At 35.5% G+C, this 26,547-nt stretch overlaps 1 protein-coding gene across 1 annotated transcript; it reads right to left on the bottom strand.

Moving 5' to 3' along the window:
• Positions 1–1,054: 1,054 nt before the first annotated feature.
• On the bottom strand, positions 1,055–26,233 carry opn5 (opsin 5). The gene is made up of 7 exons (XM_073816726.1): positions 25,880–26,233; positions 18,358–18,509; positions 11,668–11,787; positions 7,666–7,836; positions 5,474–5,808; positions 5,150–5,394; positions 1,055–1,539 (listed from the first exon to the last, which is right to left on the bottom strand). Exons 2-7 carry the CDS (start codon positions 18,476–18,478, stop codon positions 1,476–1,478), a joined length of 1,056 nt encoding a protein of 351 aa, XP_073672827.1. The 5' UTR covers positions 18,479–18,509; positions 25,880–26,233; the 3' UTR covers positions 1,055–1,475.
• Positions 26,234–26,547: the final 314 nt, after the last annotated feature.

The following is a 26,547-nucleotide window of genomic DNA, read 5'->3' as shown; positions in this document are numbered from 1 at the left end:
TAATAAAAGCATTTTGTTTGAGTATTTACAAGCTTCTCTCTGATAATAAAACACCATTATACAGTGATTGTTTATTTTCTAACATAAGCTAGTCTCTGTAATTAAAAAAAAAAACATAACACAACATTTTGTAAACCCAGCTTGCTTAAAGGGATAGTTTACCTAAAAATAAAATTCTGTCATTGATTACCCTCATGTTGCTCCAAACCCGTAAGACCAATACATTATCTTTGCAACACAAATTAAGATATTTTTGATGAAATCTAAGCTTTCTGACCCTGCATAGACAGCAATGCAACTACCACTTTCAAAGCCCAGAAAGGTAGTAAGGACATCGATAAAATAGTCCATTTGACGTAAAACCTTAATTTTATGAAGCGACAAAGAATACTTTTTGTGTGCTAAGAAAACCAAAATAATGACTTTAATTAACTTCTCTTCCGTGTCAGTCTTCAACATGGATTCATGAGTACCACAACAACTTTCTGGGCTGTTTGAACATTTCAGGTGCGTTGCTGTCTATGCATGGTCTGAAAGCTCTCGGATTTCATCAAAAATATCTTTGATCTTAAATATTTGTGTTCTGAAGATGAACGTAGGTCTTACGGGTTTGGAACGACATGAGGGTGAGTAATTAATGACAAAAACATTTTTTTTTTGGTTGAACTATTCCTATTTGTTAGAACTTCCATTAGTTGTCCAATTTCCACAGAACGGAAAATAGATTTTTGGGAAACAACCTGTAAACAACTTATCTTCACCAACTGTTGACTTTCTTCTTTTAACCTTAGGGGCTTTCTGCAGGCGGATAACATGCAAAAGGTTACTATATAAAAAGAGTGTTAAAATGAGTTAAATGTTTAAAAAGAAATGAAGAATACATAAATCATGGCTTGAATCTTTGGGGGACACCTTACGATGTAAAATTTCTGATGTAAGTATATAATCATTGCACATGCCCCAAAACTATCATGCTATGTCTGTAATAATGTAAAAGAAATTCAATCAGTGCATCAGTGTCCATTCAATTTGATAATAATAATAACAACAACAGTAAGAATGCACTCATGTTGTGTATCCAGTAAATAGCTACAGCTATTTATTGTGTTTTTCTGTGAGCATGCTGTTGTATAGATGTATGTGGGACCAGTTTTAACTACATACAATAGACTATACACAGACTAATTGAAAAGTGAAATAACTTTAGCCTTAAAGCAGATGATTTAAACACTGTGGTTCTGGGAATGCTGGAACATAATACAAACAAATACAAATCAAAAATATAAAAATACATCATATTTACCACTTAATTCTTTTATACATACACAGATACATTTAAAGGGAAAGTATGTGAAGTTGACGGCAATAGGATACAACAGCAAAGTTAGGTGGTGTGAACTGTTGATGTCTAAATTGCACAGTAACAAATTGCCCAGTGTCCTATCACAGGCCCATTGTGAGTTCCTGTCATTTCCTCATATCTCAATTGGAACTTCATTGGCTGCTCTCAGTTTCAGGGAGGCAGAGATGGAGTAGAACCTGGGAAAAACAAGACAGCTGAATTCAATAGTCTTCAGTCAATCAGTGTTTTTTTTGTTACGTTCAGCCTAATCAAGTCATACTGGGTTTGGTGTCAACAATTTTTCCAAAAAAGCATTTAAAATGGGTAACACTTTATTTTACCATAGTAATAACAGTACCCAATTAACTAAGCCCTAACCCTATAGTAAATAATCTTGTTGTACATTATGTTAAGGGGTTAGTTCACCCAAAATGAAAATTCTGTCATTAATTAATCATCATCATGTTGTTCCAAACCTGTAAGACCTTCGTTCTACCCTGGAAATCCAGAGGTCTCGCGAGAGCACAATTTGAATTGTCTCTGCAAGACACTCTGGCATCGAGCAATGTTGCACGTTACTGCATTACGTAAGCACTTCTGGGAACCAATCAAATCAGTGTATCTGATGTAGGCGGGCCTGAGGCGAGCTAAGCTGATGACGACAGCGCTGCGACGTCCGGAATGAAGATGGCTACAGTTGAACACCAGTTGGCTTTGGCCGCTACAAAGAACGAGTTAGACTTGAGAGGAACAGAAAACCGCGCTCGAATCTTTCCTTTGCATGAAGGACGTTTTTGCTGTTTTGCCGAATGGATACGGCAAGAGTTTAACCTATCAGTTAGCGTGTATCACCGTGTATTGTTGTGATTGGTCGTGACGTTATCCAATTGCGTGCAGTAAGAGTTTCAAATGCATGCTTGGTGCCGCCCCTCGAGTTAGACTCTTTTCATTGCTCGATGCCAGACCCTTAATCTTAATAGTTTAGGGTCTGGATTTTTTCCAGGCTACCTTCGTTCATCTTCGGAGCACAAATTAAGATATTTTTGGGGATTCACCAAGGGTTCAACTGTAATTTTAAGAAGCTATGAGCACTTTTTGTGTGCAAAGAAAACAAAAATAATGATTTTATTCAACAATTCTTCTCTGGCTGAGCCACTGATGTCACATGGGCTATTTTATCAATGTCCTTGCTACGTTTCTGGACCTGGGAACATTTCAGTTGTGTTGCTGTCTATAGAGGGCCAGAAAGTTCTCACATTTCATCAAAAAGTTCTTAATTTGTGTTCCAAAGATGAACAATGGTCTTACGGGTTTGGAAAGACATGACGGTGAGTAATTAATGACAGAATTAAAATTTTTGGGTGAACTAACCGATTAATAAATATTACTCATTTCCGGAATGTACACTGAAACAAGGACACTGTAAAAGGAAGTGTAAGAAGACATTGGTAATAGGTACAATGCAGAAAGATAATAAACATGCAAATGCATCAAGGACAGATTTTTGTTGTTGTTGTTTTTTTGCATTCAGAAAACAGAATTTTTATCGTTTTAAAACCTCTGCACACCAACTACTATAATAAAATATCAGCACTCTATGGAAGCCTGTTTGTGCCACTGAATAAGAGGTAATCACATTTCTGACTTTTTTTCTTGCAATTGTGAGTTTACATCTCACAATTCTGACTTTCTTTTTTCTGAATCGTGTGATACAAAAATGATGTGTGATATATAAACTCACAATTCTGAGAACAAATGTCTTTCCCATCCTCAGAACTGGACTTTACAACTCGCAACTGTGAGTTTATATCTTACAATTCTGAGAAAAAAGTCACTAGCAATTGTTAGGAAAAACAGTAGAATTGTGAGATACAAACTTGCATTTACGAGGAAAAAGTCAGAATTGCGAGCTTTTAATCTCACATTCCTGACTTTATCCTGGCATCACAATATAGCTACACAAATATAACCTCACAATTCTGACGTTTCGTGAGTTAAAAAGTCAAGTTCTAAGGGGGAAAGAGGACTACTGTAACATGTTCTCAGAATTTCAAGTTTATATCTCACAATTCTGACTTAACTCGCAATTGCATGTTATAAAGTCACAATTGCGAGATATAAACTTGCAATTCTGTAAAAAAAAAAAAAAAAAAATCTAAATGTTGAGTTTATATTTCACAATTTTGATTTCTAATTTCTCACAACTGCGAGTTTATATCACGCAATTCTGAGAAAAAAAAGTCAGAAATGTGGGTCTTTACCATAATTTTGACTTTTTTTCTCACAATTGCAAGTTTCTATCTCGCAATTCTAACCTTTTCTCTTATTTGGATAATACAAGCTCACAATTATGAAATTAAGTCAGAACTGTAAGATACAAACTTGCATTTGTGAGGAAAAAAGTCAGAATTGCAAGCTTTTAATCATTCCTGATTTTATCCTGGTATCGCAATTGTGAGATTATATCATTCTGAGAAAAAGTTAATTCTGAGAAATTAAGTCAGAATTGCAAGATATAACCTGACATTTTGAAGTCCCGTTCTGAGGGGGAAGAAGACTAATATGTTCTCAATTGTGAGATTTCTGAGAAATCTATAATATAAACTTGCAATTCTGAGAAAAAAATTGAATTTTGAGTTTATATCTCACAATTGTGATATATAAACTTGCTATTCTGAAAACAAATGCCCTCAGAACTGGACTTCCTGACTTTATAACTTGCAATTGTGAGAAAATATCATGCAATTCTGAGAAAAGAAGTTAATTCTGAGAAATTAAGTCAGAATTATAAGATATAAGATACTGTGTTATAAAGTCACAATTGTGAGATATAAACTCACAATTCTGAGAAAAAAGTCAGAACTGCCAGTTCATATCTCATAATTCTGACTTTTTTGCAAGTTTGTGTCACGCAATTCTGAGAAAAAAGCCAGAATTGCAAAATGTAAACCAATTGAGAGACAAAAATTAGAAATGTGAGCTAATGCGTCTAAATGACCTTTTTATTTTTTATTCTTTTTGTTTATTCTTATTTATAATGTTTTATTCAGTGGGCTTTCCATAGTAATGTGTTGCTTGTAAAATGGAAAAACGGTGTAAATGTAAAACAATGCCATTTTTCTGCAGCACATGTAGAGTACAGCTACAGAAAATCTACCAGCAGAGACTAACAGGGCCATGCTAACCAGCTAAACCTTGATGCATGCATCTTGACACAGGTAACTGTTTTTAAGTGACTTAAAATAGTGTCTGAACACAACACTAATAAAACATGACAGACCATGAGATGCTGCACAGCAGCAAAAATCATCCACCCACAGTGGGATATGAATTTGCATATTGCTTTTGATCCGTAATATAATGATATAGCGCAGTGGAATAATTTATGAATATTTATATAATGTACCCAAGTATATCATGCCCTAGGTAAAATCATTTTAAGGAACAGTTGACCCAAAAATGAAACATTACTCACCCTCAGGCAAAATGGAGAATTTGAGGGAAATTGGAGAGCATTTGGCATTACATCAGAATGAGAGTCCAAACAGTTGATAAAACATCACAATAATCCACAAATTCCAACAGCACCCATTAACTGCAGAGTGATGGAATGATATCAATTTCTCCAAATTTCTTCAGGTGAGGAAATAAATCGACATTTTGGATGGCCTGAGGTGAGTACATTTTTAGCAAATTTGGGTGCTGAACATAAATATGTGTGTGTATATGAGAGAGAGAGAGAGAGAGAGAGAGAGATCAGAAGCCAATACATTCCTCATTTCTCTAGAATTTGAATGTTGCACATACCTTGAAGTCTTGTAGTGTTTCTTTTTACTCAAAGCTTGAAAGCAGGATGTTTTCGCACATTTCTTCTTACAGTCAATAACTTGATATATGATTGGATTGTACATAGCAGAGGACTTGGCCAGCAAAGTTGGCACAACAGAGACTGGGATAGGCACTGAATCAGGCTCTCCAAAAGCAGACACCACTGATACCACAGCATAAGGGATCCAAGCTATTAAAAACCCTGCGCAGATCAACATCGCCACCTGGAGGATGCAAATGGAACCACATGAAAAATAACACTGCATCTCCACACTGCATTTCTAATGAACAAATCATACAAACCTTTGTCAACTTCATTTCCAGTGTGTGGTTGTTTTTATTCCGTGTGTCGAAATGAGAGACTTCTTTGGCTGAGGATTTCACCTTGAAGATGATCATGACATAGGAGAAGACAATGATGCCGGTGGGGAAGATGAGGCAGAAGAAGAGCATGCACATAACAAAGCTCTGGCCAGACACTGAGGCCTGGGCCAGCCACCAGTCCAGCGTGCAGGAGGTGCCAAACGGCTCAGGTGCGTAGTTGCCCCAACCCACCACTGGCATGGTGGCCCAGAAGGCAGCATAGATCCATGTGAAAATCAGACAGATAAAGGCATGACGCCGTTTGAGCCATGTACCTGATGGAAGAGTAAATGATTGTTAGTAAAGCTAGATAGGTATATAGAAACATAGACAGAATGACAGATAAACAGACAAGATAGAAATATAAAAAGACAATGACAGACAGAGCTAGAAAGATAGAATGATAGGACGACAGACAGATAGACAGAAATATAGGATGATAGATAGAATGACAGACAGCTAGAAATAAAGAATGATATACAGAATGACAAATAGACAAGATAGGAATATATAACGATAGAATGATAGACATAGCTAGAAATATAAATCTAGAATGATAGACAGAAGGACAGAAAGATAGCTAGATAGAAAGATGATAGAAACAGAATGATAAACAGATAGACAGTTTAAAAAATAGAATGAAAGACCGAAGGACAGACATGATAAAAATATAGAACAATAGACAGAATGATAGACAGACAAGATAACTAGAACTATAGAGAGATAGACAGAAAGACAGACAAGATAGAAATATAGAATGATAAAATGATATACAGACATGATATAAATATCAAACAATATAGACAGAATGACAGAGATAGCTAGAAATGAAGAATTATAGACTGGACAGACAAGATAGAAATACAGAACGACTGAATAACAGATAGATTAGAATCTAGAACAATAGACAAAACAGACAGACAATGACAATGATAGGACAGACAGACAAGACAAAAATATAGACAGACAAGGTAGAAATGTGTAACGACAGAATGGCAGACAGACAAGATAGAAATACATAATGATAGACAGAACAACAGACAGAGAACATAGAAATACAGAATGATGGACAGAACAGACAGACAGACAGACAAGACACAAATCTAAATGATGGACAGACAGACAAGATAGAAATATAGAATGATAGATAGCTAGAAATACATAATGATAGACAGAACAACAGACAGAGAAGATAGAAATGTAGAAGGATAGAATGGCAGACAGACAAGATAGAAATACAGAGCGATAGAACAGACAGACAAGATAGAAATACTGAATGATAGACAGAACAACAGACAAGATATAAATATAGAACAACAGACAGACAGCTAGAAATATAGAATGATAGAACAGACAGACATGATTAAAATATAGAACGATAGAACAGACAGACAAGATAGAAATACAGAATGATAGACAGAACAACAGAACAGATAGAAATATAGAACAATAGAACAGACAGATAGCTAGAGATATAGAATGATAGACAGAACAACAGACCAGATAGAAATATAGAACAATAGAACAGACAGATAGCTAGAGATATAGAATGATAGACAGAACAGACAGACAAGGTTAAAATATAGAACAATAGAACAGACAGACAAGATAGAAATGCAGAATGATAGACAGAACAACAGACAAGATAAAAATATAGAACAATGGAACAACAGACAGATAGCTAGAAATACAGAATGATAGACAGAACAACAGACAAGATGGAAAATAGAATGATAGACAGAAGGACAGACAGACAAGATAAAAAATATAGAATGATAGATAGAAAGACAGACAGATAGCTAGAAATATAGAATGATAGACAGAAGGACAGAAAAGAAATAATGACAGATGGAAATATAGAATGATAGACAGAAAGCCAGACAGACAGATATATATAAAACGACAGACACATAGACAGACAGAACAATATATAGAATGACAGACAGACAGCTAGCAAAAGATAGAGTAAAAGACTGATGGACAGACACATAGACAGAACAAAAGACAGACCGTCAAGCAGACAGAACAAAAGGTACAATGACAACAGACACAATGACAAACAGGCAGATAGATCACTAGACAATGATAGTTAAAACTACAAACAGACAGACATTTACCATATATTTAATTACCATATCTTAAATGACAGATTTTCAAGTAGCGGTCTAAGCTGACAATCGTCATAGTAATGAGACTTCCGCATCCGAAGAAAAAGCCGGCCCAGCCGTAGAAGCGGCAGCCCTGCCAGCCGAACAGCCAGCGATGGGCAAAACTAGACACTATGAAGAATGGCTTTCCACTGACTGACAAAACACAAAAACAACTTGATGTCAAACAAGCCATACAACAATTTAAGCCAATACACAGAATACAAAGAATACTTTTTTTTACAGTGAACTCTCAGAGGGCAATTCATGTCATTCATGTCTAAGTCTTTAACACAAGAGCACAATGAACTGCAAAATATAGGTTATGATGTTTCATAAAAATTTTGTCAAACTTTGTCAAAAAAAAAAACTGTCTATATCTAACAGTACTTAAAGTTACATTTGTTTGCATGCATATTCTCATTTAGACTCTCTATATGGACAAACCCAAAACAAGAGTACCCAGAGGTGGAAAGCATAAATGTGCGTAAATGTGACGCACTACAGCAGTCTGCCATGTGCATGACTCCCGGGAAACAAAAGCTTCATTATTCTTAAATACAGCGACACTATCCTGCTAACAGGCAACAAGTTTAAAAGCTAATGGTATTTTGGAAGTAGCTAAATCAATTTGATTCCAATTCCATGGTTTAAGAAAATTTGTATACTCCCTATGCAAAAAAGTGATCAAACTTCTAGAAAAAAAGATTTTTTTAAAATCCCACCCAACTGAACTTACTGTAAACCTGAATGACAAGGGTGATTAAAATGATAAATAATAACTGACAAAAATGTCTTGTCTCTCACACTCAAGCTATGGTTATTACCAGGTGCGACATGCCCCCAGTAAAATCTCAAATTTGAGTTATAATTTACTTTGATAGTCCCGAAATAAACTATATGCAACAACTGAATTAACGCTTCTAAAAGCAACAGAGTTTAACCGAAGACTATGCACGCAGATCCATGTCCGCGTACATCTGTGTATTGCAATGCACACGTCACACAGCCTTTTACCCAGAAGTACATGCAGTGTAGAAAAAGTTGGTTACACAAGTTTGTATAGTTAATTGTGTTGTAAATGCAACTGGCTTTCAAAAAAGAAAAGTGATATGAGTAATGGGTAGAGTGGAGTTGTAGGTCTAGCAACTCCGCTGGTTCTTACTCAACAGCAACTCTGATTAACCCAATGCCGTGAATTTGGGCAGGAATGTCAACTGGCCAGTGGCAGGCAGAGAGAAACTTTTTCAGGTAAACGTATTTGAAAATGTCATTATTTTTGGCAGTGGGTCAGAAAATTACACTCTCCAGTCTCCACCTTTAATTACCTGGAATAAACTTCATGAGCCATGCCGAATATAATTTGTTCTGCAAATCTTAGAAAATGAGTAAGGATAATGATGACAGGTTAGCTGCTGCAGTAAGAAGCTGGTAAAACTTTGAGAAATGCTGAATCTATGATTAGGCGTCACTGCTCCTCTAAGGAAAGGACACTAAACATCCACTAGGTGGGGATAGAGTACAAGTATCAATATAAATGAATTGAAGGAGAGGAAATCTTTGCTATAATAAACAATGAACAAAAGCAGGCTCAGGAGTGGCTTTTTTATACTGGGGTAAGCCCCTAAGAAATACCTCTGTGCTCCAATAAAATTTTACTAATAAACTGAGATTACAGTTGGAGATTACAGTATACCGATCTGAGAATACTTTTCCCTGACAATAATACATGTGTGTTTTCTATCAGCTGCTTAGACTCAGAACTAACAATTGCAAATTTGTAAATGAACCACTCTCTAATCGTTAATTACAAGCTCTGCACTGAATGTAAACAATGCATATTCGATACGCATTTACAATGCACATGTAATCACGCATATTTTGCTGAATATTGCTGCTGAAAATGATTAGTTATTGTCATGCTTTGGGCTGTACTAATCAGTGGACTGGGAAAACATTTGGAGTACTATAGACTGCCAAAATATATAACAAATCAAGGAGAAGAGTGCAAAAAAAATGTCTGAGGAACAAAAGGTGTTTTTGGTTGGCCAAACTAAACCAGGATTTTCAGGGCAAGAATTTTGACAACATTCATGTTTGTTCCAGTCAGGTAGGTGAAATATTAAGCTAATATCTTAATTAATACTGCTTCTACGTATTTTTACCACTTATTGACTTTAGTTAGTCAAAATATTGTGCCCTTTTATGCTTGCTTAAAGTCCTTCTCTATATGATTTAGCAGCTTCCACACGTTTTTTTTTTCCTGTGGTTTATACCGCATAAATTAGCACAATGTATTCAGTAGTACATTAACCATGCAATCCCTGCTGTTGTTTACATCTGAGTATCTCCAATATGCCTGTGCATCCAGATAACTGACCAAATCGTAACGTAAGTGCAAACCCTCCATTTATTGTGTGAAAAAAATCACAAAATTATATTCATGGTTGTTGTGAAACATGCTTTAAATGTGTCATTATTTACGAAAACGTCTTGAAGAATATAGAATAAACATTTACAGTAGACTTCATGAAAAACAATGCAAAAACGCACAGAAAAGATTTTGTTCATGACATATTTTGAAGTGTTTTAGTGACTGAACTCTTCAGTAAGAAAAAGCCAGAGTAAGTTGAGGGGAAAGAGAGTCTTTTCATTTTTCAGAAGTCAATCATAGCAGGAATTAGATCTTTCCCAGCAGGCACTAGACGTCAATATAATGTCAGGTTACCGCTGGACCCCACCGTCGGACAGACGCATTTTGGTTAAGAATGAAAATCGGGTTGACGTGAGTATTTTACATCAATTTGACATTGACTTAACGTTGGATTTTGGTTACACAATCTAAAACAACAAAATATCAACAGCTGGCGTCGGTATTGTACATCAAATTAACGTTGACATTAGACATTGAATTTTGGTCACTCGACGTTGCAACCGAAATTTAACCAAATATCATGTCTTATGACGTTGTGTGCCTGCGGGGTTTGTTCTCTTTTTTTTACTAACTCCGTCAGAAGGACAGTATTATAAAAGAGGCAGTGCTGAATAACCTTGACTGATATGCTGCTGCCCTGTCGACTCAAAACATAATGCCCAAAGCCCAAGGGGCCACATAACAATCTATACAAACTATACAATGAAAACGGTTCAACAAACAATCAAAGCATCAAGCACAAAACTTTCTTTCAGTTATATAATACATACAGTTATGTAATACAAACTAAACACTGAAAACTGTTTATCTTCAACAAACAACCAATGCATCAAACACAAAACATTTTTTCAGTTGTATAATACCTACAGTGATGGCCAAAATTATTAGAACACTAGTATTTTCACCAGCAAAAATGGTTTTAAAACAGTTATTTCTATCTTTTGCTGTAGTGTGTCAGTAGGAAATATCAGTTTATTTTTCCAAACATACATTAATTGTAATAATCCAGTGAGATTTTGGTGAGTCTGACAACAGCCAGAGGAACTGTGGCAACATCTCCAAGATGCTTTAAGAGACCTACCTACAAAGCTGCCTGAAAAACTATGCGCAAGTGCACAGGATGGTCACACTAAATATTGAGTTAATTTAGTTAATAGAAGTTAATTGATAAAGAAAACCTATTTATGACATTATTTTTGACAGCATCCATTTTACAAGTAGGTTTCTTGAAGCATCTTGGAGATGTTGCCACAGTTCTTCTGGATTTAGTCTGTCTCAGTTTGTTTTGTTTCTTCTTGTCATTCCAGACAGACTGGATGATGATGAGATCAGATCTCTGTGTGGAGCACTGGCTGTTGTCAGACTCCTTGTGCAAACACAAATCTCACTGGATTATTACAAATAATGGCAAAATGAATGAAAATACTAGTATTCTAATAGTGTAATTTCACTTCTAATTCACTTTATAAATAAGTTTCTTTTTTAAAGCACATCTGATGGATAAAAGCAACATTTCAGTAGCATGATGTCAACTCATTCAAACTCAGTCTCACCTGATATGCCAAAGTCAAACACAGCTAGATTCAGCGTCATGAATTCTGGAGGCTTTAACTTTGCCTTGCGTTTGATGGTCTTGTAGATGACATAACCATTTCCAGTGGCTGACAAGATACCTGTAAAAACATAAGACAAACTGTAATACTTTTCTCACAAATATGTAACTGCACACATAATATCTGGGAGGGGGGGGGGGGGTATAACCTATTTAAACACAACTAAAACTAATGTACAGATTGATGCTGCTTTTAAACTGCTTGAAGAACGTTTTCAACCTTGACAGTCTGGGTTAAAACGGCTTTTTTTCCCATTATATTGAGTCCTCTGGATCAGTTTGAGGGCTGTTTATGTATTGAAAAAAGGTCACCATAACAGAAGAGCAGAGTGATAACTAGTCTTTTCCGGAATGCAGACACATTTTTCATCTTTTTTCTCTTTTTTTTTTTTTTTGACCTCTCTTTGACCTTATATACTGCACATCTGATACACAAATACTTTCAAATTAAAAAACATCTATTACTCAAAACCTTATGTTGAATCCATAATGTACAAGGACTCATTCTGAACATATTTCCAATGCAGAGATCACTGTGAGCGCCACATAATTTCACATCTTGTCCTTTTGTGTCAGCTGACTGATGTACCATTTCAGAGAAGACGGTTTATTTCATGTGACTATTCAATGAACTCTTTCACTTTCCTGTAGTCTGCTCTCCTCATATGATCATGAATCAATGTGCATGGATCACGCACATTAACATTACTAAGATACATTGTTTCTACAGTTTGTGGTCTTAAAGGAACAGTCCATCCATAAATGAAAACACTATCATGTTGTCCAAAAGGTACCAAAATGTAAACTAAACTGAAGTGAACTCTGTTCACTGACATTTGTTGATTTGTATGTGTCACTGAGAGTACGTGTCTACAGCAACACCTTCTGATCGACGAAGGAGAACAGACTGTGACATACAACAAGAAAGAACTATTGATTCAGGCTTTTCACTAAAACACACCTTTCAGGTTAATAGAGAATTGCATGGAAATCCCTGTGAAGGAACATAGCTGAAATAAAAGAGTGATGCAACATTCAGAGCTTCTCTTTAATTCCAAGGCTGCTGATGCTGACTGGAATAAATGATGTGCTGAACAATGAAAAGGATTATCAAATCAAATTTTTCAAAGGCGTATTGCACAAAAGACAGACATGCACTAGCAAGAAAAAAACATCTGAATTATTTCTAATAGTGCAAAACTATGCAGATTGGACACAGAAAGCATTCTCTTGGAAAGGTCATGTCGGTTTCAAAAACAATTTAACACAAAATTTGAAAAATGTTTATCTTGGTTTTGAGAGAAATTATGAAAAGAGTCAAATAAAAGAAACAAAGACCTGAAATACCAAGACTCTATCCAGACTCGGAAATGAATGAGGGTTTATGGCAAAAATGCAACCAAAATGAACAAAAAATAGTCTCATAGATTCAAGACAAAGGGACAAAAAACCTGCACTATTAAACAATGATTACGACTGCCGCGATTAGATGCAATGTGAAAATGAATAAAAAGTGTCAATTTACTGAATTTTAGATCAAACTGCATCAGATTGCATTTACATGCTGTTTTGTGCAACCAATCAAACGTGTTTCTGTTGAACTTAGGAATGAATTGGCCAATCAGAACCACTTATATTAGTCAGAGCTGAAAAGGCCGGAGATGTGCTGCTTGCACACGATCGTAAATTCCCTCATCATTAACAACAGAGTCCAGGTATGTAAATAGCTAAAAGATTCATTTTGTAGATTCAGTGATTATAACGGGAGTTTTTGCATAACGTGTGCTAGACTAGACTAACATGATAGACTAACATGTTTATTTGTGAAGCCAGAATGTGACGTGCCCAAAACGCAACAATTGTTTTTATATTGTTTTCTATATCGATAATAATAATCATTATTGCAATATAAAGAGCAGTAATTTACAATTGATGATTTTGCAGCCCTATGAGTTCCTGTTTTTTATGTATAATTTAGATGGGCTACAATTTTAATGAAAACAGTTATTGGGTAACATATTAAAAATTGGGTAAATTGAAGTATTTGATATTAAGAACAGCATAGTATGGTGATTATAATAATATAGTGATTATAAAAAAATAATTTCTGACCTCAGTACCTATAGGCCCGGTTTCACAAACAGGGTTTAGACGACTAAGCCAGGATTAGGCCATAGTTCAATTAGGACATTTAAGTAATTTTTATAAACGTGCTTAAGAAAAAACATGACTGGTGTGGATCTTGAGACAAAACAAAGGCACTGATATACTTTAAGATCAGTCTAGAATTTAGTCTAGGACTAGGCTTAAGCCTGGTCTGTGAAACCGGGAGATAAGGTTTTGAATCTAAAGTACAAAAAGAAAAAGCCAACAACAATATGCCCTGCTCTTAATGTGTTAGATTATATAAATGTTAAATTTTTATAAGTTTTAATAAGTTCAATATTTGTATGTGTGCCAACAGAAAAACTCACTTTTGAAAAAACCCAAGAATAAATTATACCGAATAACATACTGGTTATAATCTCCCCTATATGTAGCATATAAGTTCCAAAATGCACTAGATGACACTGTTCAAGACACACTCCACTATATGACAGAGGATGACATCTCAATGACAGTGTAAGAGGATTGAACACGTCATCCTCAGTGATTGACAGCATGGCAATACCTGTCAGTTTTTAGCAAATTTACAGCAACGTCACATGAGTCAAGTTTGGGTTCTTTCTTATAAATTCAGAATATGTTGTGTAGCTTTAACCTTCTGTACCTTTTAGGGTTTCCTTAACATTTCATTTAAATTGATCACTTTTTAGATTCGAAGGAATTAAATATATGTTGGCAACTGAAAGCATTCATAACACCTAGTGTCAGTAGCTGAAAAAGCTCCATAATGTGCTTATATATTTTATATGTGCATAGGCTACTATTGTTAGTCAATACAAACATTGACACATGCTCTGATTATTAATAACTTTAGAGTAGGAGCGGGCAATATGACCAAAATCTTATATCACGATACAAGTCACTTTATTTCACGGTAGCTATATATAATCTCAATACAGTTATTTCTGCTTTTAATAAGGTCTTTATGATATCTCAATTTTTTTAATTCTTGTCACCACAAAAAATATAGTTTAACAAATAAATAGGAAATGATACATACATTGAATCAAGTAATCAAATGTACTGTATATTCTTCACTGTGTAAATTAAATATATATTTCTTCTTATTAAAGTTACAAAAGTGAGTTAGTCAAGAGCAGTGAGAGATTTTCTCTATTTTGTTGTTTGATTAACATGAATGACAGACAGCAGGAAATATTAGTCTGCTGTTACTGCCCGGATCCAATATACTGTTACACACAGAGCTGTGTAGTTTACATGTAATCTGGATTGTGTAATCAGATTCCAAAAGGTACTAATTACCTTCTTAAATTACATTTTAAAACACTCAGACTACACTTACTTTTTATAGATATATAGATATATTATATATTATTTACACAATAGCAATAAATTATTCATAACTAATTGCTTCTCCCCAGTTCCTCTTTTTCATCTTTTAAATGTCCCTTTCTAAAATAGCCTATGCTTATATATATTCAGAAAGTCTTCTAGTTTTGTGCATTTGATCTTTGGATTTGACCAAAAATCATTTCAGGTTTAAGAAGTGTTTCAATAGTGCATCAACTGCTGACGAACCTCTGATATTTCTATTCTATTTCATGTTTTTAGAAGATGTTTGTCTTTCAAACACATTAAAATGCACAAACTCGTGTATTCGCAAACTTTTTTCTCATCTGATGCTCTTTCATACTATATATATATATATATATATATATATATATATATATATATATATATATACATGCTATACATACTTGAAGAGATTTTAAAATAAATATTTTATAATCATCACATTTGCATGTTCATGGTTCTCTGACATTGGTTATAGTCACATGAAGTGGGTAAACACAGAAAACATTAAATTCATTTATTTTAAAAGGACTTATTTTAATTTAACATTTTTATAATTCATAGATTTCATCAAACTCATAAACCCCCTGCAGTTCAATATAAAGTTTAATGCACTAATAGCAATGCATAGAATATGGTATAAGATTATCCTGTCAATATGGCATAAGATTACCCTTATAAATCAAGGTGATAAATGAAAAGTAATCTAAAAGTAGTCAGATTACATTACCTAAAATGTGTAATGTAATGGATTATGTTATTAACTACAATTTTTGTCATGTACTTTGGAATCAGTAGTCTAGTCACACGTTTTCTTTCTCAGCTATTTGCTTTCACTTAAGACCTAAATTACTGTGTTCATGAGAATACGTGCAAAGACGGGCATTTTGACACATACAGTGTGTGTATTTTTATATTTTGAAAAGCGCTCTCCGAATTGGATAAATTTGAAAGCGCAGTTTGTGTTGTAGTGTGGATATGTAGCGCATATTGTGCCAATAGATATCTATGTTTATACCAGTAAGTGTGCCTGTTATGTGCTATTCACTTTCACACTGCTGCTAAAGAGATTTACCTTGCACACTTTTCATATTACAGTCCTAAAATGATAACAGAAAATTTACTCACAGTTGCTGCCCTGACAAAACATGATGGCAGATTAAATATGAATGAGCGCGACCATTAACGTGTCAGTAGATGCGTTTCCATTACCCTTTAAAGTGCACAAATTAAAATTGCGAATTGAAAATACGGCTAATGGAAACATGTCAATTGGGCGAAAACTCTCATATTTTTACGCTAGTATGAGGTGGTTTTTCAGGCAATTCGAAAAACAGCAATGAAAACGGCTTTTTTGGCATTTACAGGTCACATTCGATTTAAATATAGCCAAAGTCCCACAAAAATCCTTTGCCATGACTTATCGCAAGAGGAAAAAATTCCGTTTTAGTCGCATAACACTGGTTAATGGAAACGCTGTCATTTCGCAATACTTTTTAATCGACACTTATAAAATATCGCCAAAGCTTGTGCAAATCTGTAATGGAAACGCGCCTAGTGAATGAGATATTTTTCGTAAATAAAATGATCCTGCCAGAAGACATTTTTCATGCAGTAAGGTGAATTTAACGTTTTTCAACATTTCAGTAGCTTTGTTTCCATTTCAGATTTGCACAAAATTTTGGCGTCATTTTAAAGCGTCAATTAAAAAGTATTGCAAAATGACGCCGTTTCCATTAACCAATGTTATGCGACTGAAAAGTAATTTTTACCTCTGGCGATAAGTCATGGCAACGGATTTTTGTGGGATTTTGGCTATATTTAATTAAACGTGACCTGCCATTGCTGTTTTGCGAAATATTCATTTTTCGAATTGCCTGAAAAACCACCTCATGTGAGTGTAAACACTTTTGAGTTTTTGCGCAACTGACCCGTTTCCATTAGGTGTATTTTCAATTCGCAACTTCAATTTGCGTAATGCAATTGCAAACGCAGATAATGTGGATGAGAAACTTTTGGAAAATGCTTGAAAATACTAATGTGGACAGAGAGAGTTTTAAAATGGAAACGTTTTCAAATTTATCCGGATTAAGGTAGACGTTGCCTTTTTAAACTGCAATGCTTAAAAACGCGCACAAACAAAAAAAAATTGTGACCATGTAGCACAGCAACGCCACATAATCATGGTAGAGGTCATATTTCAAAATCTCTTGGCCTACCAGTTGACAAATTTCTTCTGGTTAATCGTGTCTACTGGTATATCGCCCAAGAGCACATTAACAAGACAAATAAGCTAAAATGGAAATGCATGGAATTTTTTAAAGAGACATTTTTTAAATACATATCAACATCAGCAAATAAATATGTATGCTAGGTGTGAATTCTTCCAATAATGATTTCAGCAGACCAATATACTGGACATGAAAGACAAAAATGGCAACAATGAATAATTGAGAGTCAAAGATGAAAAAAAAATTGTACAAGGTTCTCATTAAAATAACAAAAATAATTGGGATGCTCTGTGAAGGGTCAAATAAAACCCATCAATTAATAAATAAAACATGCTGAATCTTTTCTCTTTTGTCAGTAAACATGGCAATGGTGCACACATATTTATTGCAAACAGATTAATTAAATTCATAGTCTTCGGATGGGCATAATTCATAATCAACCATAAGGGTTGGACCCACTGCTTTAAAGATTATTAAGTCAATGTGTCTACTCCCAAGACTGTTCATTAGCATGTAGGCCTTACTAACCAACACGACATTAAAAATAAGTGGTCCTTACGCAAGGCTGTTATATAGTCAGGTAAGATTAAGTAAGACAATAGATCTGATTGCAAAACCACATTCTCAGACGTCACTGAGTGTCAGTGGAGCACATATCTGATGCTTTTATCATGTCATTGTTGGTAACTAAAATAACATGAAAATTTCATTTTACAAGACAAAAAGTGAAGCCCTTTTAAAATAAATAATAAATAAGTACAATAATACCCACTAAAACTCTAGACATTCTGCTGTGCCCTAAATTGAATATCTGAATTCAAATCATTTTATTAAATTAGTATTTCTGATCTTATCCATCACAATTCACATGCTGCTTATAAAGAACTCTTTTTACGTAAACAACCACATTGTACACTTACCGATGATTAGGATGTAGAACGCCGCCACTATGTCTGCCTCTTTGGACAGTTTGGAAGCAAAAGGATCTCCTCGAAGAAGGTAATGTGGGACATAGCCCGAAGGGATGGTCTCATTCTCCATTAGGGTCTTATTGAGGAGTGTGATTACTTTTCTGCAGAATAAACGGAAAAAAAAAATTAAAAATGAAAACAGGCAGTTTTTGAACTCAGTTTGAGATGTAAGCTGGAGGGAAGCCATATCTAACATCTTGATGATTTGAAAAACCTCCTGCTAATGCTCACATTAAGCTCTAAGCTTGTGAAGACGCTCCCTTCATTTCCGTAATCAATACATATTGAGTACTTGTGCATTCCTAAAACAAACTGTTTATGTGTAAGAAAAAGCACTGAAGACAACAGGGCATGAAGATATAAAATACATATATGTACACTATCAGTCAAAAATTTTTGAACAGTAAGATTTTTAATGTTTTTAAAGACATCTCTTCTGCTCACCAAGCCTGCATTTATATGATTTAAAGTACAGCAAAACAGTAAAAAAATTTGCTATTTAAAAAAACTTTGTTCTATTTGAATATACTGTATATTAAAATGTAATTTGTTCCTGTGTTTTCAAAGCTGAATTTTTAGCATCATTTCTCCAGTCACATGATCCTTCAGAAATCATTCTAATATTCTGATTTGCTGCTCAAAAAACTGTTATTATTATGTTGAAAACTGCTGAGCAGAACTTTTCAGGTTTCTTTGATGAATAGAAAGTTCAAAAGAACAGAATTTATCTGAAATAGAAATCTTTTGTAACATTATAAAGGTCTTTATCATCAATTTAAAGTGTCCTTGCTAAATAAAAGTATTCATTTTTATCGTTTCTTTTTAAAAAAAGGGTGATCTTTGTTTATCTTCTTATTCATCAATGAATCCTGGAAAAATATGTACTCAACTGTTGTAATTATAATAATAATAATAATAATAATATAATAATAATAATCAAATGTTTCTTGAACAGCAAATCAGCATAATAAAATGATTTATGAAGGATCATGTGACACTGAGGACTGGAGTAATGTTGCTGAAAATGTTGTTTTGACCACAGGAGTAAATTACATTTTACAATATATTCAAATAGAAATAAGTTATTTAAAGTAGCAACAATATTTCATAATATTACAGCTTTTGTTGTATATTGGATCAAACAAATGCAAGCTTGGTAAGCTGAAGAAAAACAATAAAAGATACTGTTCAAGAATTTTTAACTGAGTAACTGTTCCTCACAAACCGGATGCATTTGAGACAGTGGTGCATATGAGTCAGACCTGCTAGCCATGTAATTTCTCAGCAGTTCCCCTAAGTAGAGCAATTTAATGACAGGTCCTCTTAACAATATGCAATTAAGCACCATATCAGACACATTTCACTACCATAGGTGAGTTCTACATACATACATTTAATCCTGCCAATACTGTACCTGCTTGTCCAAATGATTACTAATTATGGCTTAGTTAGTGAAACCTTCTCTTTCTATTTGGTCAGTTATTTCAAGACATTTAATTAGAGATAGTTCTAGAATAAATAAGATGTGACTTTGTGTGATTTTTGCACCTATATCAATCTGTCCCATTAATACATTTCCAATGTCAATCACAGTTAATTCCATATGGTTGCTAATTACTGTAACAGCATGGGTTTTCTTTGCACACATTCATTCAATTACCAGTTCCAATGGTAATTATAAAACATCATGCAGATGGATTGAATTAAACGATCAAAATTAATTAAATCACAGGAATCTGGGTTCTAATGCAAAACTAGATAAAATCTATTCTATACGGCAGAGGCTCACCACAAGATGTTATTTTACAGATAATATGGATGTAAAAATATCACAATACAATATCTCGATATGAAATCGATAAGATATTTATTTTATATACAGTCAAGCCCGAAATTATTCATACCCCTGGCAAATTCTGACTTAAGAGTTGCTTTATTAAACCAGCAAGTTACTTTTGTGACCGGAAATGACACAGGCTTCTCCCAAAAGATAATACGACGATGTACAGTTGTGGCCAAAGGTTTTGAGAATGACACAAATATTAGTTTTCACAAAGTTTGCTGCTCAACTGCTTTTAGATCTTTGTTTCAGTTGTTTCTGTGATGTACTGAAATATAATTACAAGCACTTCATACATTTCAAAGGCTTTTATCGACAATTACATGACATTTATGCAAATGAGTCAGTATTTGCAATGTTGGCCCTTCTTTTTCAGGACCTTTGCAATTCGACTGGGCATGCTCTCAATCAACTTCTGGGCCAAATCCTGACTGATAGCAACCCATTCTTTCATAATCACTTCTTGGAGTTTGTCAGAATTAGTGGGTTTTTGTTTGTCCACCCGCCTCTTGAGGATTGACCACAAGTTCTCAATGGGATTAAGATTTGGGGAGTTTCCAGGCCATGGACCCAAAATTTCAAAGTTTTGGTCCCCGAGCCACTTAGTTATCACTTTTGCCTTATGGCACGGTGCTCCATTGTGCTGGAAAATGCATTGTTCTTCACCAAACTGTTGTTGGATTGTTGGAAGAAGTTGCTGTTGGAGGGTGTTTTGGTACCATTCTTTATTCATGGCTGTGTTTTTGGGCAAAATTGTGAGTGAGCCCACTCCCTTGGATGAGAAGCAACCCCACACATGAATTAGGGCTGTAGCGATACACTAATCTCACGATACGATACAATACGATACACAATATTCAGCTCACGATACAATATATATCACGATATTTTGCCAACGATACGATTCGATTCGATATAATTCGATACTATTCTATATAATTCGATACACATACATCATTTTCTGATAGATTTAAACGAGACAGAGTGATTTTGGTGACACCTTGTAAGTGTTTCATTTACTTGGATTGAATTAATTGAAAAACTCAAAAAACATCAGACAGCTTGCAAAATAAATGCTGGACAAAATTAATCAAAGATGTGTTGAGAAAATTAGTTCCATTTATTGAAACAGTGCAAACTGTAGCTTACAAGCCTTTGAAAAGTAAATAAAATGCAACATTGCAATTTGCAATTAAAGGGATAGTTCACCCAAAAATGAAAATTTGATGTTTATATGCTTACCCCCAGGGCATCCAAGATGTAGGTGACTTCGTTTCCTCAGCAGAACACAAACGAAGATTTTTAACAAAAACCAGTGCAGTCTGCCAGTCAAATAATACTTTTGGATGGGCACCAAACCTTTAAAAGTAAGCAAAAACATGCACAGACAAATCCAAATTACACCCTGCGGCTCGTGACGATACATTGATGTCCTAAGACACGAAACGATCGTTTTTTGTGAGAAACTGAACAGTATTTATATCATTTTTTACCTTTACACAGCCACGTCCATCTGTCCTGAGCACGAGCTTTGAATGCGGCTCGTCACATGTGAACGGGCTCTGACGTAGTATACGCAAACGCAGTAAGGGGAAATCGGTTAAAAGTCCCGCATGAGTTTGCGCAAGCAGATGTAATCTTTTAGCTTTAAATTGGTTTGAACAATCAGGATAAGCGCAAGTAATTACCATTTTGAATAGCGGCTATACCCACAGTCTGTGTGCACTGTGTAAACAACGAGTGTTGTATACACGCGACAGATCGCTTCCGGTGTTTGCGTATTCTACTTCAGAGCGCGTTCACATGTGACGATCCGAAAGCTAACCTCCTGCTCAGGACAGATGGACGTGGCTGTGTGTCAAAGGTAAAAAATGATACAAATACTGTTCAGTTTCTCACAAAAACCGATCGTTTCGTGTCTTAGGACATCAGTGTATCGTCACGAGCCGCAGGGTGTAATTTGGATTTGTCTGTGTGTGTTTCTCTTTCCTCTAAAGATTTGGTAACCATTGACTGCCATTATTTGACTTCACCGGTTTTTGTTAAAAATCTTCGTTTGTGTTCTGCTGAGAAAACAAAGTCACCTACATCTTGGATGCCCTGGGGGTAAGCAAATAAACATCAAATTATATGTAAAGGGATCCCTTTAAGCAGGCGGGTGCTGGATTTATATTCGCTGCCATTCTCTGAATATCCTCGCTCTGACTTGGTAAACAGGAAGAGGTAGACATCTGCATCTGTGTAAAGTTAGTACGGGTAACTTGCTCTACAGCAACACTAGCGGCTGGCTGACCAAATCGCTCTTCCTGCAACGCGAACAGGGGTAAACAACACGGGGGATTAGAATGGGACGTATGTATCGATACTCGCGGCTAAAAAAATCGATACTTTCTTTGGAAAAAAAATATCGATTTATATCGCAGAATCGATAAAATCCTCCAGCCCTAACATGAATGGTCTCAGGATGCTTTACTATTGGCATGACACAGGACTGATGGTAGCGCTCACCTTTTCTTCTCCGGACAAGCCTTTTTCCAGATGCCCCAAACAATCGGAAAGAGGCGTCGTCGGAGAATATGACTTTGCCCCAGTCCTCAGCAGTCCATTCGCCATACTTTTTGCAGAAGATCAATCTGTCCCAGATGTTTTTTTGGAGAGAAGTGGCTTCTTTGCTGCCCTTCTTGACACCAGGCCATCTTCAAAAAATCTTCGCCTCACTGTGCGTGCAGATGCGCTCACACCTGCCTGCTGCCATTCCTGAGCAAGCTCTGCACTGGTGGCACTCCGATCCCGCAGCTGAATCCTCTTTTGGAGACTTGTGCCTGCTGGACTTTCTTGGACGCCCTGAAGCCTTCTTGACAATGCAGTGGGAAGTTTTTTTCAGGATTAAGTAAATTTTCATGGCAAAGAAGGACTATGCAATTCATCTGATCACTCTTCATAACATTCTGGAGTACATGCAAATTGCTATTATAAAAACTTAAGCAGCAACTTTTTACAATTTCCAATATTTAGGTAACTTTTGGCCACGACTGTACATGAGGTATCATTGTGGAAAAAAAAACATTTTTCAGCTTTTATTTACATTTGAATAAAAAGTGACATGTCCGAAATTATTCATACCCTTTGCAAACCGTCACAGTCATTGGGAAAATCCAAAGTTCTATACCATTCCAAATAGTCCAAGCTGTTCTAAAGCATCCTAATCACCCTGATTCATTGGGAACAGCTGTTTTAATCAACTCAACAGGTGAAAAACAGAAGCTCTCTACTGTTGGTTTGTGGACAGTCGTGGCTAAGACAAAGGAGCTCACTGAGGACCTGCGGCTGCGCATTGTGGCTGCTCACAAGTCAGGAAAGGGCTATAAGACCATATCTAAATGTTTTAAGTTCCAGTGGCTCCAGTGCAAAGTATTATTAAAAAATACAAGACATTCCGCACTGTGAAAAATCTTAAAGGATGTGGTCAGAAGCCAAAAGTGGCACCTGTGCTGGCCAGGAGGATAGTGAGAGGGGTAAAAAAGAATCCAAGGATCACCACCAAGGCCATCCTGATTAATCTTGGCTCTGCTGGTGGCAACATCTCAAGGCAGACAGTCCAAAGGACACTGCACACCGCTGGGTTCCACAGACGGAGACCAAGGAGGACACCGCTTCTCCAGATAAGGCACACAAAAGCCCTCTTGGCCTTTGCAAATGCTCTAAAACGCTTTCGGTATTAGTTTGTTTGATTGATACTGAGCAAAAGCATAATGGCCCAAAACAGACCATTAAAGACATTTTATGTTAGAATAAGAAGTTTAAATATATTTAAAAACCTACTTTTTTGTCCAAAAGACCTACTGGTTCATTCATATCGTCATGTGACCACGATAATATCAAGACAGTTTTGCTATCGCAATACCACAATATTGATAATACCGTTACATTTGATTTGGTATTTTGAGGTTTCCAGGAATCTGCTTGCATTTATTAAGTAAATGTATCTATTCATTTATTTATTTAAATATGTATTATTTAGAGTGCCTGTAGGCTGCTTAATTAAGGGCAGTCCTTGAGATGTTTACTTTTGATTTTTGCTATGTCAGGATTTGTCTTTTTTCAGAGATGTGTCTTCTCGTTCCCACCAGGCATTTTCAAGAGACGAGCAGAACGGATTACTTGTACAACAGACATACTTCACAATAACTGATTCCAACTGCAGTAAAGTTGCATTTTTGTAGCCAGGTCACATATTTTGTAAGTCGGGTACTTGCCTTTAATATACTGCATAGACTGTTTTTCCAAAAGGGTGACATCACATCATAAGAATGCTATGCTACTTGGGCTGAGTAGCAAAGAACACCTGTCGAACACCTTAAAACAAACCTTTACATACCTGAAGACAATCATTTATCTAACACTAACTGTAACAAGCTCAAACAGACACAGCATTGAGTTTCCTATAACCACTGTCAGTCCCTTTAAAGCTTCAAGTGGATTTATGGAGAACAAACAGTAGGCTTAATTTAATAATGAGCATTCACTACGCTCTCTGGTGACACACAGCTTTTGCAACCTTTTCCCAGGAGATCAGATGTGATGCTGCATCTGTGTTATAGTCAAAGCCCCTGCAACTGCAAACTCATGTTAGAAAATATGTGAGGTTACTAAACAGCGAATCCCCTAATGAATATTTAGTTTTCTTAATAATGAAATCTGATAAAATAATGACTTAAGTTCTAAGAGATGATCACTTAATGCATGCAATATTCATTTCAAAGCATTTCATGTCACATGACAAGTCAGTTTTTGAGCTCCATTCATGAAAAAAGAGCCTAAGATACAAACCTCTTAGAACTAATCAGAGAAATGTGACTTGCTATAAATATAAAAGCAGTGAAGAAGCTCTTTTGTTGGAGGAATCAGAGTGGGTTGCTATAAGAGTGCACATCTATCTGATGTCATGGCTTGTCTGACAGCACAAGTCAAATGTGTAACATGTTTGTTAAATTTGAAATAAATTCTGTGTTAAAATAAATATACAGAATCTAAAATTACTAAAACACAGAAGGCCATTACTGTATTGTATTCATTCCTGAATATCCGCAGAACTTGCCTGCAGATGATGGCAAATTGTGCACTTATTTCTGCTATATGTTGACTTTAAACAACTTTTGGCATTGTTGTTCTATTAAGACTTAAAAACAAACGAGTCTGCAATAATAAACACAGTCTAGCCCTGAAAACTGTCTGTATCTGTCTGCTGCAGCATCTTAAAACAGAATGTCAGGGGATCCATCTGTCATCTCATCATTTTTGCAGTTCTCCTTTTATTAATAAACATGCCCTATTTATTTATGCTACCAATTTATTTGAACACAGTATTAAAGCTAGACAAGCAAAAATAAAATATAGCAATTAAGGTAAATTACAAAATAAAATAAACCATACAATCATTAAAGTTTAAACAAAAATGCTATACATGCTTAATTCGCAGCCTTCGTTCATTTAAGCATTCTGTTTATGATCGAATTCTCACAGACATATGATTGTAAACATAAAAGCACAAAAACAGACGCGACGCGACGCAACACAACAACAACCGCATGGAAAGCGCTCACTGATGTTTCCCGAAAAACAAACGCTCACCTTGCAATGACTCTTCAACCATCCCAATGGATTTGAGCACTTTTCTCTCGTATGGAAATGATTCTAAAATTGAGTTGGTAACTTCTCCATAATCCACGTTTGTAAATCACACACACTGCGCCGCTGTTGTTTCCTTCTGTTATTGAGTGCTTCAGTTGAGGGAGTTGAGGAGCTGTCGATCGGTCTGGCTTCTTCTCTCTTTGATAATGATGATGACTGTTTTTTAGCACGGTCCTTACTGTTTAGCTAACATAGGAAAAGCAATGAACGGTAACTTAAAAGAATAGTATAGCTCAGTTTTATTATGATAGAAAGTGACCGGTAAAAGTAAGTGGCAGCTTAGAAATCCACTCAGTCCTGTACGGTTTCCTCCACTATTGGTCGGTCACATGTAGCTCTGACAGTTCTATTCAGTAAAGCCCCACCCCCTATGTAATAAATCTGTCAATCATCCAACCATGCGTATACACATGTAGGCTATATGAATCATACAGGGTGGACAGCAATATATAAAACTTTACAGTGTCCGTATTATATATAATTTTATTAAAATAATTACGTTAACTTCCATTGCAATAACAATGTAATCAATAAATACATATTTAAAAGATAATTCACCCATTGTCATTGATTACTCACCCTGATGTTGTTCATCTTTGGAACACAAA

The sequence above is a fragment of the Garra rufa genome, chromosome 13 (genome assembly GCF_049309525.1).
Source record: "Garra rufa chromosome 13, GarRuf1.0, whole genome shotgun sequence".
NCBI lineage: Eukaryota > Metazoa > Chordata > Actinopteri > Cypriniformes > Cyprinidae > Garra > Garra rufa.
The sequence above is the reverse complement of the archived record's forward strand: the minus strand, read 5'-3'. Positions and strand labels throughout refer to the sequence as shown.